Here is an 18,897-nt window from a genome sequence, read left to right on the forward strand (position 1 = left end):
GGATCGCTGGGCGGCACGGACTTGGTGGGCCGAAAAAGCCTGTTTCCGGCTGTATATATATGATATGATATGATAACTCAGGCAGGTGGGACTAGTGTAGATAGGATATGTTGGTTAGTGTGCACAAGTTGGGCCGAAGGGCCTGTTTCCACATAGTACGACTATGATCCATAAAGATTGCCATAATATTAAGCATACATAAAGGGTAGCAGTGGCTGAGTTACTTACCACAGTGACAGCATCATTAAGCAGCGACTCTCCAAATACCAAGATATGAAGCTGTTCATTCACGTGAATTTCTTCAAAGACAGCCAAAACTGCAACTGGGTCTACAGCCGAGATCAAACTTCCAAACAATAAGATTTGCAGGAGTGTAATGTCACTCAATTGAAAAGCTGGAACCTGACATATCCCATATAATGACAGGCTGATGCCAACTATGTTCCATATGGTGCCAATCACAGCATACCATAAGATGGTCCCAATGTTTTCAAAGAAGAGCCTGCCAGGCATAAAGTAACCAGCATCCAAGATAATGGGAGGCAGCAGGTACAGGAAAAAGACATCTGTGCTCATAACAGGAGGAGATCGCTCTTGAGCTCCAAAGATGATTCCTCCCACTAATAGCCCGATAATGATCAGCAAACAGCTCTCTGGCACATAACTTGAGAGTTTATGATAAAGGTGAAATCCTGCAAGAAAGACAGAATACAAATATTAGCCCATTAAAAGACAGAATACAAATGTTAGCCCATTAAAAACAGACAGATTAAGGAACGCTATGTGGAACAGGACATGCAGCCAAACAATATTTTTAAGCAAGAAAAAAATCTAAAACTTAGAATATCTATATTTTCCCCTTTTGGTGAATATGCAATGATAATATAGTACATGTAGTAATTGTTAAAGCTACCTTAAGCTTGATGGATGGATGGCTACTACCTCAAGATAATGTGTCAGGCGTTCCCTATTGTAAAATATATATACCGCCTTTGCAGTTTTCGTATGACAAAAGATTGCAGCAAAAATAAAATTCCCAACCTCTTATCAAAATAAATTGGCAGCACATTGTCAGGATTGTGGGTTTCCTATGCATACTGCTCAGTAATGAACCGAGGCACCAAAAGACAGGTTTAGAAAAGCACCATAAGTAAAAAGCACATACTCCACAGAAGTATTTTTAACACCAGAGTTATTGAAGTGCACTGTAGTGCTAAGTGAGAGTAAACCTGCACTATGGATAATTGTGGCAGACTACACCCAGAAACCCAAAGAGTTGAGCAGACAGGATTAAAATGCTTGCTGTCACATGCTGGGAAGGTTCAGGACTCAGTGGAACAGGAAAAAGAGCAGTGAACAAACAGGTTCACTCTCCTCATTCATCTGTTTTGTCGTTTTACCGAAAAGGGGAAATGAAAGACAGACAGCCAGTCGAGTCAGGGTACAAGTGGAGATAGATGGTGCCTGGGTGGTTAGATGCTCAACTGAGAGACATCGCCATTGCAGAGCGTAGTCTGTGGGAGAGATGTGCAACAGCACAGATAGCTGTGGAATGAACCCCAGGGGCAAGTGATTGTCAAATGAGCATTGAGGAAGCTGTCGCAAAATCTTACCAACAAAATAACTCAGATGTTTGGGGCAGTAAAGTGCACAGCTATAAACACACTTAAGAGTTGGTAATGGCAGTTAAAGCAAGGTGGTCCCAAGAAAATAGATTGAAGTGATTTCTAACCCCTGTGAAGGATCTAGATCACAGAAAGGATTTAAAAAAATATTTAAAAAGAGTTGAAATAAAAACAAAAGTTGGAAAAATCTGTGCAGATTTATTTTATTCCCCCCATCCCACATAAATTCTCCAAGAACAAGTTTTATTCTGCATCTCACATTTTTGGGGAATTCTGCAAGGGTGAATCTCCGTCATCCAAATAGCGGATTGCCTGCACTGAAGCGTGCTACTGTATGTTTCATTTTTTTCCTTAGTACCTAATCAGATGTACAGCACTTTGGTCAATGTGGGTTGTTTTTTAATGTGCTATACAAATAAACTTGACTTGACTTGACAATTATTAAATAAACATTTAAAATTCAAGGAATATTAACAATCTAACAGTTTTGTGTGGAAATGTCAACAAAGGCAAATAAAATCCATGTCTGTCTCTTTGTTAACTGAGCTATGGATTCAGTTATCTTAATTGTCCCCAAATCCAAGGCGTAGCTATGGGCACTCGCATGGGCCCTAGCTATGCCTGCCTCTTTGTCGGGTATGTCGAACAATCCTTGTTCCAGGCGTACACTGGTCCTATCCCCGAAATCTACCTCCGCTACATTGACGACTGCATTGGTGCTACCTTCTGCACCCATGCAGAACTCACTGACTTCATCAACTTCACCACTAATCTCCATCCTGCTCTCAAATTTACTTGGACCATCAACATCTCCCTACCGTTTCTGGATCTCACCATCTCCCATAGTTGGATCTCCCGGTGGCTCAGCACTTCAACTCCCCCTCCCATTCCCAATCTGACCTTTCTGTCCTGGGCCTCCTCCATTGTCAGAGTGAGGCTCAGCGCAAATTGGAGGAACAGCACCTCATATTTCCCTTGGGTAGTTTACACCCCAACAGTATGAACATTGACCTCTCTAACTTCAGATAGTCCCTGCATTCCCTCTCTCTCTCCCCTCCCCCTTCTCCCACTAGTCTTCCTGTTTCCAGCTACATCCTATCTTTGCCCCGCCCCCTCCCATGACATCAGTCTGAAGAGTCTCAACCCAAAACGTCACCCATTCCTTCTCTCCCGAGATGCTGCCTGATCCACTAAGTTACTCCAGCATTTTGTGTCTACCAGTTATCTTAATTCTTCAAGACTTCAAATAAAACACAATTAGTCGTCTACAACAAATAAGAGCAAATAGTGCACGCAAGATGGGATGCAGAGTGGGGAGGTGGTGGAATTATTCGGGAAACAGTTTTTATATCAAACTTCACAAAATAATCAGAGGCATTCTTTGAGAAGGGACCTCAGGAACTTTGAGACAACAGTGTAGCTTAAAAATGATTTTATTTTTAGGTTTTGACATTTGCAAAGCTATTACTGTGAGCATCTACGCAGCAGCAAATCTGCTTTAAAAAGGGTTATGTGTCAGAAGGAACGGCAGATGCTGGCTTAAACAGAAGATAGACACAAAAAGCTGGTGTAACTCAGCGGATCAGACAGCATCTCTGGAGTAAAGGAATAGGTGACGTTTCGGGTCGAGAAGGGGGCTGAAGAAGGTTCTTGACCTGAAACGTCACCTATTCCTTTTCTCCAGAGATGCTGTCTGACCCACTGAGTTACTCCAGCTTTTTGTGTCCAAAAAAAGGTTACCTTGTTTTATCTGGCAATTTCAAAAGTTGTATCAATTGCAATCGTGGAATGCTGTCAGAACTGATGAGTATGTGTGTAGTGAGAACCAGTTAACATTACAGGTCAGAGAAACATAGACATAGAAAAAAAGTGCAGGAGTAGGCCATTCAGCCCTTCGAGCCAGCACCGCCATTCAATATGATCACAGCTGATCATCCAAAATCAGTAACCCGTTCCTGCTTTTTCCCCATATCCCTTGATTCCATTAGCCCCACGAGCTAAATCTAACTCTCTCTTGATAACATCCAGTGAATTGGCCTCCACTGCCTTCTGTGGCAGAGAATTCCACAGATTCACAACAAAGGTCAACTACTTTCACCGGAACAGTGAAAGGAACAAGAGGAAATCCTATCAGTGAATGGGGCAGAGCCTCTTCAGGACAAGTACCTCTGGAAGGCAAGAGACAGAACAATCACAAACTGGAAAGTCAAACAAAAACTGCAGATGCTTGAAGCCTGAAATAATGCAGAAAATGCTCCCCTCCCCTTTCTCCTCTATCTCCCCTTTCTCCCCCACTCCCTCCCCCGTGCCCCACCTAGACACTCACATATTTCTTGCCTCCCCCTATAGTCTTTCCTCTGGCTTCACAATTTACGTTTCAATCCTTTTATCTCACACTATTTATTTAATCTCTGGCCTTTATCCACCCATTTACTTCCTCTCCTGTGTTCACCTGCCATGCTTTAATCTGCCTCTCCCCTCTTTCAGCTTTCTCCCTCCCCCATCTCCCCACCAAAATCATTGGAGGATCTGGGCCCGAAATGTCATCTATCCAGGTTCTCTAGGGATGATGCCTGACCTGCTGAGTTACTCCAGCACTTTGTATCTTTCTCTTGTAAGCCAGCATCTGCAGTTCCTCATTTCTCACATGTGGAGAGAAAAACAGTTAACATTTCAGGTTTATGACCTTTAACAGAACATCAGCAGAAAGAGTTTTGCAAAGTATCCACAGGTCACCTCTGCTTCCTTGAGCATGCTTAGAGTTATGCTTTTAGACATGGACTGGAGCCAATGAAATCACTGGTGAAATGTGACCTCAAGGAAATGTGAACTGTGCGGCCTTAAGATGACTCAACATCAGTTATGTGCTTAAGTCTACTGACTTCTTGTTCCAAGAAGCAATTACATTTGTAATGCAGTACATGTTACCAACATAAGGTTTAGCTTATATTCAATTTGAAAAACTTGAAGTATTATTGTTATTTCAGAATACAAACGCTCCTCGACTTACTGAGGGTGGCACGGTGGTGGAGTTGCTGCCTTACAGTGCCAGAGAACCGGGTTCAATCCTGACTACCGGTGCAGTCTGTACAGAGTTTGTATGTTCTCCCCATGACTGCGTGGGTTTTCCCTGGGTGTTCTGGTTTCCTCCCACACTCCAAAGACGTATAGGTTTGTAGATTAATTAATTGGCTTTGGTAAAAAATGTAAAATAGTCCCTAGTGCGTAGGATAGTGCTTAGGATAGTGCTAGTGCAAGGGGATCGCTGGTCAGTGTGGGCTCGCTGGTCAGTGTGGGCTCGCCGGTCAGTGTGGGCTCGCCGGTCAGTGTGGGCTCGCCGGTCAGTGTGGGCTCGCCGGTCAGTGTGGGCTCGCCGGTCAGTGTGGGCTCGCCGGTCAGTGTGGGCTCGCCGGTCAGTGTGGGCTCGCCGGTCAGTGTGGGCTCGCCGGTCAGTGTGGGCTCGCCGGTCAGTGTGGGCTCGGTGGTCAGTGTGGGCTCGCCGGTCAGTGTGGGCTCGCCGGTCAGTGTGGGCTCGCCGGTCAGTGTGGGCTCGCCAGTCAGTGTGGGCTCGGTGGGCCGAAGGGCTTGTTTCTGCACGGTATCTCTACACTAAACAAAAAGTATAGGTTATGTCCTTCGGACCCTTGCATAAATCAGATGTTACGCAAGTCGGAAATGGAAGTGCTACTGCGGAAGTGTAACTTTATTATTTGACATGGATACCACTTGGGGATCCCACGCAGACACCGCATTGAATGGTAAATTTACGCATGGAGACCATGTGGGAGCATCCGCGAGAACAGCTGACTGGCTTGTGGAAATGACCGCATGTGCAGAGGCGCACTGTTACCGAGACGCGCAACTCTGAAATAAAGTAGTGGGCCTAAAGAATTCCTTACCCAAGTGCGAGTTTACACAAGTCGCCTATCGTGCAAGTTGGGAGTGCCTGTATTCTCCAACATACTTAGTTCAAATAAGATTACAAACATCAGCTGTAATATTTCTTCCCAAGTTGAGTTCTCTTTACCAATTTGCATCCACACTGCAGCCACAACACATTATGCACAAAATATGCAGTCAACAAGTCCATGAAGGTTTAATGAACTGCCATTAGCCATTACCTCAAAGGTCAAATGAAACATTTATTTCAAAACAATTCCCTTAGAGCCACAGAGCCTAATAAATCTTTTTCCTCTCACTGTAAACCCATGCCCTCTTGTTCTCAATTCCCCTATCGTGGGGGAAAAAAGGTGCCTGCATTCAGTCTTTATTTATACCCCTCATGATTTTAAACATCTCTGTAAAGTTGCAAATCTCCTATACTGCAAGGAATAATGTCCAAGCCTGACCAGCCTCTCCCTATAACTCAGGCCCGAGTCCTGGCAACATTATCATAAATCCTATAACCTTAACTATTTCCAGCTTAATGGCATAACATTTATAGCAGGGTGGCCAAAACTGAGCACAATGAACCAAGTGCAGCCTCACCAATGTCTTGAGCAACTGAAACATAACATCCCTGCTGCTACACTCAGTGCCTGTGACCTACAGGGGTTTTCTCTGGGTGCTCCTGTTTCCTCCCACACCCCAAAGACATACAGGTTTGTAGGTTAATTGGGTTTGTAGGTTAATTGGCTTTGGTGAAAAATTATAAATTCATCCTGGTGTGTAGGATAGGGTTAGCTGATCGGCGCTGACTTGATGGGCCAAAAGGCCTGTTTCCACTCAGTATTTCTAAACTAAACTAATCCCAAACTGTTCAAAAGTTGGAAATGCAAAAAAGTGTGGGAGAGGATCACAAAAACAACTGTGACCGGAGAGCGATCGGTGTCAGGAAGAGTGACGAGGTGAAAATCTATTTCTCTCCTCCCTTGCCCACAGCATGTGGTTGATTCTTGAAGGCACTGCCTGCAGACATGTTGGAGGCAGATTCCATTGTGGTCTCGATGAGAGGACTTGATAATTATTATATGGTTGGGATAATTTTGCAAGACTAGTGAGAAAGAGCCAGTGGGTGGAAGTACTGAATTGTGGCAGAAACCAAGTTTGCCATGAAGCAGATGGTGGGCTGAATGGCCTCTCCCCAGTGGATGACTGGACGGGGAGGAGATGCAAGTTGATAACAGGATCAGGAACAAATTGAAGGAATAACTATAATTACTGCCGATCGGCAGTTACAACTCAACCCTAGTAAATAACTGCTGTAAGGTAGCAAGTAGTGTTGTCATACTGGTAACTCTCAAACCAAAAAACCCACGAGAAATCTCCAAGTGAAACTATGAATTAACAATATTGCGAAACCAGAGGAGACAGTTTAAGTTTCTTCTTTGAGTGCATCAAGGAGGAACACCCTTTGTTCAGTGTGATGGATTGATGCCAAGTGAAACATAGATAAAGCCTGATCAAGGACACAGTGCAGAGATACAGTAATGATGTGAATCCTGTCATAAACATAAGAGGCTTGGTACCTCTGGGTTAATCCTCACTTCTTTGAAACCAAGTATATCTTTTGATTTTGTTATCAAAAGATAATGAATCACTGTTTGAGTAAATTGTAACATGCCCACGCACTCCAGGTCATATCACATTTTATATCAGGTACAAGCAGCGGCCTTAAAGTTGCTGCCTTACAGTGCCAGTGACCTGGGTTCAATCTCGACTACGGATGCAGTCTGTACGTTCTCCCTGTGACCGCGTGGGTTTTCTCAGGGAGCTCCGGTTTCCTCCCACATTCCAAAGGTTAATTGACTTCGGTAAAGTAGTACGGTGTCCCTAGTGTGCAGGATAGTGTTCGTGCTAAAACGTCATTCGCACACATGGCTTACATAAAGAAAGACAGAAAGTGATGGAGTATCTCAGCTGATCAGTCAGCATCTCTGGGGGATATGAACAAGCCATGTTTCGGGTTGGAATTCTTCTTCAGAAGGATTGCCGGAGGTGGAAGAAAGCTGAAAGAGATGGGGTAGGACAAAAGCCAGGCATGTGATAGTTGGGACAGGTGAGGGGAGAGGCTGGGGGCTATGGGGAGAAGGCAGGAGATTGGGGTTAAGAGGGAAAGATAGATCAGCCATGATTGAATGGCAGTATAGACTTCTTGGGCCAAATAGCCAAATTCTGCTCCAATAACTTGTGCATATGAACCATAGACAGCAAACCATAGACAGAGGGCACCCTTGCCAGGAACCTTTCCCCAGGAGAGTAATGGGATCCTATTTGGCTGCACCGTCAACCAAGAGAGGTGATGAAGGCCACTTCTCTAGCCTTAAGCTTATCCCATCCTAAGAAAGAAGGAACATCTGAATCAACCATAAATAATCTTTAGAGCAGTGGGTGAACTCTGTGTGCACTCAGCCACAGCCAATTGTGGTCAAGCCCTGGTGAGACCACATCTGGAGTATTGTGTGCAGTTTAGATTTCCTAATTTAAGGAAGGACGCCCTTGCTATTGAGGCAGTGCAGCATAGGTTCACGAGGTTAATCCCTGGGATGGAGGGACTGCCATATGAGGAAAGATTGGAAAGACTGGGCTTGTATTCACTGGAGTTTGGAAGGATGAGAGGGAATCTTATAGAGGCGTATAAAATTATAAAAGGACTGGACAAGATAGATGCAGGAAAAATGTTCCCAATGTTGGGGGGAGTCCAGAACTAGGGGCCATAGTCTAAGAATAAAGGGGAGGCCGTTTAAAACTGAGGCGAGATGAAACTTTTTCACCCAGAGAGTTGTGAATTTGTGGAATTCTCTGCCACAGAGGCAGCGGAGGACAATTCCCTGAATGAATTTAAAAGAGTGTTAGATAGAGCTCTAGAGGCTAGTGTGTTTTCAAACTCCTATACGTTTTGCCCAATGAGAGGGGAGGAGAGAGTGGCCAGGGTACGACTTTGGTAAGTTGTAAAATTGTCCCAAGCGTCTAGGATACTATTAGTGACTGGGGTGATCACTGGTCCAAAGGGCCTGTTTCAGCACTGTATATCTAAAGGTCTATGTGCTTGAATCTTCAGAGTGGAACCTCCAGGTTTTTCTGATCCAAACAAAAGTAAACTGAACTACAGCTGACCCCAGGATATAGGAACAAATTCTGCAGTGCCAACATGATTGTTCCATTACACATAAACTAATTAAGTGCAAAGGGGGAAAAAAAAGTAACCAAAGTATTGACAACAGAAAATCTTGACAAAAGCCAGAGTAAAATTCAATCACTTGAGTTTGCATCAGGGCACCAATTTTAATACAACATTTTTCTGGACTTCTAAGAATAAATAGAATGACGAATTGCAAAAGTGGGAAATCTCAAATTACATTATCACATGGTTGAAGCAGTGAGAAATAATCCTTTGGAGTAGCTATAACTCATTGCAAGGAGATGTGCACATGGGTTTATTGAAGAGCTGATAAATGTGACGGCTATTCTACTGAGGAAACAGAAAAATAATTGCAGCATGTGGAGTGGCGAGAGAGAATGGGGAACAGACATGATTGAATGACGGAGTGGACTCGATGGGCCAAATTGCCCAACTCTGCTCCTAAGTCTTATCAACTTACAAGACGCATAACGAGGAATACATGAGAAAATAAAGCAGAACAGCAAATGAAAATGGAACAGAAAACACCAGACCAATAGTGCATGTACATTAACAGCCAACAATAAAACCAGGTTGATATCCTGGCCAACCCTGACAAAATAATCCGTCTCCCAAATGCCCTGACAAAATAACCCGTCTCCCAAAAATAGACATGCAATATCTCAAAGGTTAATACATCAGAAGGTTACAAAATGAAGTTTTTGAAATTATATATCCTCCTTTGGAAGCATGTACTTGGACAATTAGGAACATCATGGTTAGAGGTGGATTGCAAGCTGGTTTATGGAAAAGAAAATGTAAGCTCATAAACGACAGGCTGGTCTGGTTTAAAAGTGGGCAGCAATGCAATTACTCATCGAGTTCTTGCACCAACCATCAGTACAGCACTTCACACAAGGTGATTGCGGCCCTAAATACATGGGAATTGCATCTTCTACATTCGAATATAATGCAGCATAGAAGAACAGCCCCGTACCTACTTTTGGTAAGGCAGATCACTGTTCCATTCTACTGCGGCCTTTTGGTAAGGCAGATCACTGTTCCATTCTACTGCGGCCTGCATACAGGCAGAAGCTAAAACAGGAAAAACTGGTTTCCAGGGTCATATATAAATGGAACAATGAGGTTGATGAGGCCTTACAGGACTGCTTTGGCACAACTGACTGGCAGATGTTTGAAGACGCAGCAGAAGGCAATATTAACGAATACACAGACTCTGTCTTAGGCTACATAAGTAAGTGCATCGATGATGTGGTTCCAAAAGCCACCATCTGCACTTACCCAAATCAGAAACCCTGGGTCGGATGTGAAATCCGTGCTAAACTTAAAGCACAGACTACTGCCTTCAACTCAGGCGACCTCAACGCCTACAAGGTAGCTGGATATGACCTCCGGAAGTCCATCAGGAAAGCCAAGACTACAGAAACAAAGTGGAATCTAACTACTATAGCTCGGACTCCAGACGCATGTGGAGTGGATTACGCTGCTTCACAGACAACAAAGGGAATAACAGGAGTACTGTTCAGCCTACCGCATCGCTCTCGGACGAGCTTAACATCTTTTACACCCGGATCGATGCAGACAACACAGCGCCCACCATGAGTCCACAGGTGTGCAGGGGGACTACCACACTGTCCTTACAAATGACAGACGTGAGGCGGTCCTTCAAAAAGGTCAACGACCGCAAAGCTCCAGGGCCGGATAGTATTCCAGGGCGGGCTCTCAGAGCGTGTGCTGATCAACTGGCAGAGGTGTTCACCAACACCTTCAACCTCTCTGTGGGTCCCACCTCCTTCAAAGCATCCATCATCGTTCCTGTTCCAAAGAAACCAGTAACCTCCTGTTTAAATGACTACCGTCCTGTCGCACTGACATCAGTCATCATGAAGTGCTTCGAGTGTCTAGTCAAAACTCACATCTGCTCCTCTCTCCCTGACACCTTGGACCCTCTTCAGTTTGCATATAGACCAACAGGGCCACGGACGATGCCATCGCCACGGCAATACATACTGCGCTCACCCACCTGGACAAAGGAAATACATATGCGAGAATGCTCTTTATTGACTACAGCTCGGCATTCAACACTATTATTCCCTCAAAACTCGTCCCCAAGCTCCTTGATCTTGGACTGGAGACCTCCATCTGCGGATGGATATTCGATTTCCTGACGGGCAGGCCCCAGGTGGTGAGAATTGGCAGCCACACCTCTTCCTCACTGATCCTCAACACAGGCACACCACAGGGCTGTGTGCTCAGTCCTCTCCTGTACTCCCTGTTCACACACGACTGTACTGCTAAGCACAGCTCAAACAGCATCCTAAAGTTTGCTGACGACACGACTATCTTGGGCCTCATCACAGACAACAAGGAGACGGCCTACAGAGGGGAGGTAAAGGCACTAAACAGCTGGTGCCAGGAAAATAACCTCTCTCTCAATGTCAGCAAAACTAAAGAGATGATCGTGGACTACAGGAGACAGCGGGGGAGTGGACACCTCCCCATCCACATCGGTGTTGCTGAGATTGAAAGGGTCAGCAGCTTTAGGTTCCTCGGTGTGCACATCATTGAGGACCTTTCCTGGACACTGCACATGGACACAATAACAAAGAAGGCCCGCCAGCGGCTCTTTTTCCTGAGAAGACTGAGGAACTTTGGCATGAACGCCAGCATCCTCACAAACTTCTACAGATGCACCATCGAGAGCCTGCTGACGGGCTGCATTATAGTCTGGTACGGGAACTGTTCTGCCCACAGCCACAAATCACTACAGAGTGGTGAAGATGGCACAGCACATCACTGGCAACTGTCTCCCAGCCATTCAGGACATTTTCTACCAGCGGTACCTGCGGAAGGCACGCACCTTCATTAAGGACCACAGCCATACAGCACGCAGGCTGCTCTCCTTGTTACCGTCAGGCAGACGATACAGGAGTATGGCTGCGCGTACCACCAGACTTAAGAACAGTTTCTACCATCAGGCCATCAGGCTTCTGAATTCATAAACACATTTCACATCATATATGTTGATTATTTTAATATTGTCTTTTTACCTTACTAATGTCATTTTAATCTTATTTATCATTGGAATATTACTGCTGAGGTGACCCGTTGTCTTGTCAAATATGTTTCATTGTATCGTTGACCCTGTGCCAACCTACTTATGACAAATAAAATTATTATTATTATTATTATTATTATAACAGCTGAAACCCATGTGCTGGAGAAATGAAGTATCAGACTTTCTCTTCATCGAGTGCAGATGAAGGAATGGATCGCAGTGCCTGGTTCTCACATTATGTTGTAGGTAGGGCAAGTGGTAGAAAGTTAATGGCAAATGGAGAGAGTGCCATCGTGGAAGGTGAAATAGAGGAGGTCATATCACTGTTGCAACACGACTCACTACGGTGACCAAACTTTATCTTGCACTAAACGTTATTCCCTTTATCATGTATCATGTACACCTTGGTCGGCTCAAAGATAGACACAAAATGCTGGAGTAACTCAGTGGATCAGGCAGCATCTACGGGGAAAAAGGAAAAGGCAATATGTCAGGTCAAACCCTCCTTCAGACTGAGGGTCAGGGGGGAGGGAAACTAGAGGTATGAAAAGGTTCAGAACAAATCAAGAGCCAGCACCGATGACCGAGGAAAGGTAGAGATTGTAATCATGTACAGTCTTTCCGCTGACTGGTTAGCAAACAACAAAAGCTTTCCATTGTACCTCAGTACATGTGGCAATAAACTAAACAAACTCAAAGAGGCAAGTTAATTCGGCAAAAGCCATGAGAACAATGTAACAGAGAAATGGAGAGTCACAAAGGAGAAGTTCCATAGAAATAAGTATTGTCCATGCAACAGCATTTGGGGATGGGTAGCAGAGGGAAAGAGAACGAAAGAAAATGAGAGAGAGAAAAAAAGGAGAATGAGAAAAAAAATCATTAGGGTGGAATGTGTGATCGTAGGGACAGAAGAAAATTAGCTGTATAAACAAATTACATTTTGAAGATCAAATCAATGACAGAATAGAACCCTCTGAAAGCAAAAGTGAGACCTTGAGAAATATTGCTACACAAATGTTACTAAAATACCAGCATAAAAAGAGTAAACCTCTGATGTTATGGTATTCAATTATTCAGAAATCCTTATACTTCTACACAAAGCTCCTTCACTAAATTGGTATGTGATTTGGGTATCTGTTGTGTGGTCAGCACCAGTGTACAGATCACAAAGCTGAGGGTGCATGAACAAAGCTGGAGTGTGGGGTCGGGAAGGTGGGTAGGTTTGCAGACAGACCTGGGGACTGAAGGCCTTGTATATTCCCTCCTCCCTTTTAATCCTATGGAAAATTTCCCTCACTACCGTGTAACGTGCACGGTAGACGAAACAGATGTGTGGTTTGGGTATTGATAGGAGTAACATACAATAGTCTGGAAAATCTAGAAACAAGGAACAGCAGATGCTGGTTTACAAAAAAAATACACAAAGTGCTGGAGTAACTCAGCAGGTCAGGCAGCAAATGTGCAAAAAGGGAGAGTGAACGCTGGTGGGCCGGTAGGAATGGGAAAGGAACGTGGAAGTGTGGGCTATCTGAAATAGGAAAATACAAAATTCATACCATTGAGTTGAAGGATACTCAAAATAGAATACAAGGGTCTGATCCTTTAGTTTGCATTTGGCCTCATCATGGCAAAGAAGTTAGAGGACTGACAGATCAGTGTGGGACTGGAAGGGGGTGAGGGAGTTAGAAATACAAGCAACCATAAGCTCAAGGTACCCGTTACAACCAGAGCACATGTGCTCCGTTTAACAAATGCCTACACTTAGTCCTTGAGACAAACAGCATGGAAACAGGCTCTTCAGCCCAACTGCATGTGCCAACCAACTTGCCCCATCTGCACCAGTCCCGCCTGCCTGCATTTGGCACATATCCCTCTAAACCTAGCCTATCCGTGTGCCTGCCAAAATGTCTCTAAAACATTATGGGCCTCAACTACTTCACCAGCAGCTCATTCCATACACCTACCATCCTTTGTGTAAATAAAGTTGCACCATATTAAATCTTTCCCCCCTCATCTTAAATCCGGTGCTGCCAATATAAAGAAGGCCACATCAAGAACATTGATGGTGGTGCTCTTTGATCTGTCTCACCTGCAAAGGCTATTTTGGTCCTGAATGGAGACGAGGAAGGAGGTGTGACGTGGGAGTTCTACACCTCCTACAGTTGCAGGAGAAGTGCCATGGGACAGTGAGCAGTGGATGGGAATGGATAAGTGAATCACTAAGAGAATGGTCCCTGTGAAAAGCAGGAGGGGAGGGGTAAGAGGGGAAGTAATGATTGGTGGTGGGATTCCATTGCAGCTGGTGAAAATGGCAAAGGATGATATCTTTGTTGTGTCTAGAATTGGGGAGGGGGGAGGGAATGAATGAGATCATGCATCACAAGAAATAGAGGAAACTAGACCAAGTGGACCAGTTGGGCCCAAACCTCTCCTGCATTGGTGCAGCACCCTCTCCTCCTTCCTCTCCCCTTCCCTCTCCCCGACTCCATCCCCCTCAACCCCACTTATCCTCCCTCCCCCTCAACCCCACTTATCCTCCCCCACTTATCCTCCCCCCCCTCCACCCACCTCCCTCCACCCCCCTCAATCTCCCTCCTCCCCCCCCCCCCACCCTTCTCCCAAGGGATAGATTTAAACTTTAAAATGTGAATAACTTAAAAAATATAACACCGATTTCAATGAAACTTCTACCATTAGCAGCAAAGGGACGACGGTGAGTAAGGTGGGCCTTAAAATTGTTGCGCTATCGTGTACCGCTTTGGCTGTAGTTCAGGAACAAACAAACAAGAGTTTTAGTATATAGATGCACGTGAGGCTCCATCAGCTATGGTACAGATTAAGATGTGTGGCATGCCAACTTAAATACAGGTGATAGGTGAATGAATGTGTGGAGGAATTAATTTCTAGAGGGAAATTGAAATGACTGAGACCTAGAGAACTCTGTAACCGAAGCACAAGGTGGTATGGGTCCAGACCCAAAATGTTGCCCGTCCATTCCCTCCACAGATGGTGCCAGACCTGTTGAGTTCCTCCAGCACTGTGTTTTGCTTGGGATATATTAGTTTTTGCCTAATAAACATATCGCCTATTTTCTTCCAATATGACACAAGCAGACACATGCCAGTGTCCCAGGTCCCAATCCCAGGTTTTGGAATTCCATTCTCAAGTAATATTACTTCCTCCTTCCTTTAAAACCTCCCACCTCTTTGCCCAGACTTTCAGTCACCCATGCTAATCTTTCCTGCTTTACATCAGCATCATTTTCTGGTTTGATTATGTTCTGTGAAATATCCTGGGATGCAGGCACTACATAAAACACTGAAAAACATGACTGTGATAATGAACAGTATTACAAAATGCTGGAGTAGCTCAGCAGGTCAGGCAGCATCTAGGAGAGAGGGAATGGGTGACGTTTTGGGTCGAGACCCTTCTTCATCAGATAATCTTTGTCCAATTTATAGAGTCATAGAGTCAAACAGTGTGGAAACAGGCCCTTTGTCCCAACTTGCCCACACTGGCCAACATGTTGCATGTACACTAGCCCTACCTGCGTTTGGTCCATATCCCTCTAAACCTATCCGTGTACCTGTCTAAATGTTTTGCTGTTAGGGATACAGCGCAGAAACAGGCCTTTCGGCCCACCAAGTACACACCGACCAGCATTAAATGTTAAGTTGCTAATAAAAATAGCTAAAAATCCAAAGTAAAAACAAAGTGCTGAAAATACTCAGCATGTCAAGGAGCACCCGAGGAGAGAGAAATGGAGCTACCATTACAGGAAAACAGAATTTTTTTAGTTTTGCTGATTAAGGAAATGTTGTTGTTTTATCCATTACAATAATCAACCAGTTGACAGAAATAATACTCGCATTGTGGCTGGCATTCAAATGATCAAAATAATACTTCCATGTCTTCCATCAGATGCCGATACCAAAGGACAATAGACAATAGACAATAGGTGCAGGAGGCCATTCAGCCCTTCGAGCCAGCACCGCCATTCAATGTGATCATGGCTGATCATTCTCAATCAGTACCCCGTTCCTGCCTTCTCCCCATACCCCCTGACTCCACTATCCTTAAGAGCTCTATTTAGCTCTCTCTTGAATGTATTCCGAGAATTGGTCTCCACTGCCCTCTGAGGCAGAGAATTCCACAGATTCACAACTCTCTGACTGAAAAAGTTTTTCCTCATCTCTGTTCTAAATGGCCTACCCCTTATTCTTAAACTGTGGCCCCTGGTTCTGGAATCCCCCAAATTTGGGAACATGTTTCCTGCCTCTAATGTGTCCAACCCCTTAATAATCTTATACGTTTCGATAAGATCCCCTCTCATCCTTCTAAATTCCAGTGTATACAAGCCTAGTCGCTCCAGTCTTTCAACATATGACAGTCCCGCCATTCCGGGAATTAACCTAGTAAACCTACGCTGCACGCCCTCAATAGCAAGAATATCCTTCCTCAAATTTGGAGACCAAAACTGCACACAGTACTCAAGGTGCTGTCTCACTAGGGCCCTGTACAATTGCAGAAGGACCTCTTTGCTCCTATACTCAACTCCTCTTGTTATGAAGGTCAAGAAGGTCAAGAAAACTATTTTTCCATTAATAGACACAAAAGTGCTGGAGCAACTCAGCAGGTCAGGCAGCATCTCTGGAAAGAATAGGTGATGTTTCTGGTTGGGACCCTTCTTGCAAAGATGCTATTCCTCCAATTTCTCTCAATTCCTTTGTCCCCGCCCATCTGCTCCCAAGATGAGTTTTTCCACATTAGGACACGAGATATCCTCATTCTCCATACCATGTGGGTTCCTCCCTTCTATCATCGATCAGGCCCTGGACGTGTCTCCTCTGTGTCTGCTATCACCCCCTACCCTTCCTGATGCAACAGTCTGAAGTAGGATCCTGACCCAAAATGTCATCTATCCTTTCTCTCCAGAGCTGCTGACTGACCCATTAAGTTACTCTAGCACATTGTGTCTACCTTTGGTTTAAACTAGCATCTGCATTTTGTTGTTCTATATTTTTCCATTAACATGTTTTTACCAAAGACCTAGTGTTTGGTAAGGCACACTGCACTATATAATCACATATTTAATTCTACATTATATCCCAACCACATCTCTTAGTTAACTACCATTTGTTCACCGCAGAAGCACTGTGCAGTACAGTTTCTTTACCCCACATGTTAACTAACCCCCTCTCTTGGTACTGTAGGAAAATAAGTGCAGATGCTGGTACAAATCAAAGGTATCACAAAAAGCTGGAGTAACTCAGCAGGTCAGGCAGCATCCCAGGAGAGAAGGAATGGGTGACGTTTCCAGTCGAGATCTCTTGGTATTGTTGCCTTTAACATGCCATAATATCCCCAGGAATGACCTCTCTCCTCTTTGGTCACAAACAAGGCAGATCAATGTTGAATGTCTGAAGGGGGGTCTCGACCCAAAACATCACCCATTCCCTTCTCTCCAGAGATGCTGCCTGTCCTGCTGAGTTACTATGACTTTTTGTGTCTATCTTTGGTTTAAACCAGCATCTGCAGTCCCTTCCTACACAAATCATTGTTGTTTGTCAATATCAATAGACAATAGGTGCACAGGTTACTGAGCTGGATGATCAGCCATGATCATATTGAATGGCAGTGCAGGCTCGAAGGGCCAAATGGCCTACTCCTGCACCTATTTTTTATGTTTCTATGTGCAGTAGTAGGCCTTTCGGCCCTTCAAGCCAGCACCGCCATTCAATGTGATCATGGCTGATCATTCACAATCAGTACCCCGTTCCTGCCTTCACCCCATATCCCTTGACTCCGCTATCTTTAAGAGCTCTATCTGGCACTCATATCAACATTTTATCTGTTGTTCAGAATGTAAACATCCATAGCCTTGCTCTCCCTAGACCCACACTTTTCTTTTAAAAACGCAAAAGGCCTTATGATATCCAAATCAATAAGGATGAAGAATGTAGTTATTTACAATTTAAAAAACAGGCATTTTTAAATTAAAAAGGCAAACATTGTTGAAAATGTTTTACCCAAGGCAAGGTGATAAACGATTGGAAAATAAAATTAGTCTTCATTTCAGCGGCAAGTATTTTTTAGTTTGTATATTTACAGAAATGGAGAGCCCTTTCCCGCTCAATGGAGAGGCTTATCTTTAAAGGGAAAGGTAGACAAAACAAACATCAGTGAGTCCCACAATGAAATCTGTGAATCCGACTATTATTTGCATTCTCCTGCACGTGTCACTATAATAAAACCAAAATGCAAGTCACATAAAGCAGTTGTTTTATACTTGTTGAATATTTTTTCGCAATGTGCCAATTTGTTGATCTTCCCAAGCTTACCAACTTTCGCCAGAGAGGCCAGCAGTATCCACAAGGTGATCTCGAAGGGAACCTGCACATGGTAGTAATTCAGAGAGAACACACTAAGTCGCTCATCCTGGCTTGTGAAGGACGTGGAGCTGTAAGGATGGTTGGAGTCTTGATGCTGCCCATTGCCCACTGTGTCCGGGTTACTGAAAGTCGTGCTGTTTCCAGAGGCCGCTGCGGCCGCCCGCATCAACACGTTTGGAAAACAAGCAGTCAAAATGAAACAAACACGAAGCGATGCACGGCAAAGTATGCCAGTAATCCTGGGTGATCCGCCGCCCATAGTCAAAGGCGCTGAAATGAAATCACCTCGTTGCTCTGCCAAGTTAATTACAGAGCGTTATTCAGCGTGAGAGCCAGTGTGTGGTCTGCACAGATCCTGGCCTAACCCAGGCTGCTTGGATAAGTCAGCTGGAGTCTCCTAAACAAGTTGAACAGGTGCAACAACTTCCGCCCTCCAATCAACGTGCTCATTGCTTACTTTTTGCAGCTCAGTGATACCTGACTTCCCTTTACTGTTTATCGGGTCAATCATGCGCTGCACGCTGAGCCAATCATCCCAGGAATGCAAGGCGACCGCACTCTGGCTGATGAGTCAATCTGCAGCCACCAACATACACGACTCGGTGCGGGTTATACACCTTTCCCTTCGTATCCCTGCACCGCTTTCCGTTTACAGTTCAGGTGAATCTGCAACCGTTGCCTAAACAACCCGCGGCTGCTGTAAATCCACTGGCTTGGTGCAATACCCACTGGCTTGGTGCA

At 44.6% G+C, this 18,897-nt stretch overlaps 1 protein-coding gene across 1 annotated transcript in view; it reads right to left on the minus strand.

Annotated features, from left to right (window-relative positions):
- Positions 1–18,897, minus strand: part of slc9a2 (solute carrier family 9 member 2) — a 68,942-nt gene that overhangs the window by 39,718 nt on the left and 10,327 nt on the right. Inside the window, exons 2-3 of the mRNA XM_078403212.1 lie at positions 18,106–18,450; positions 229–692 (exon numbers count right to left, since the gene is read on the minus strand). Coding sequence (XP_078259338.1) covers positions 229–692; positions 18,106–18,450 — 809 coding nt within the window. The remainder of the gene's footprint in view (positions 1–228; positions 693–18,105; positions 18,451–18,897) is intronic.

This window comes from Rhinoraja longicauda, chromosome 7 (genome assembly GCF_053455715.1).
Source record: "Rhinoraja longicauda isolate Sanriku21f chromosome 7, sRhiLon1.1, whole genome shotgun sequence".
NCBI lineage: Eukaryota > Metazoa > Chordata > Chondrichthyes > Rajiformes > Arhynchobatidae > Rhinoraja > Rhinoraja longicauda.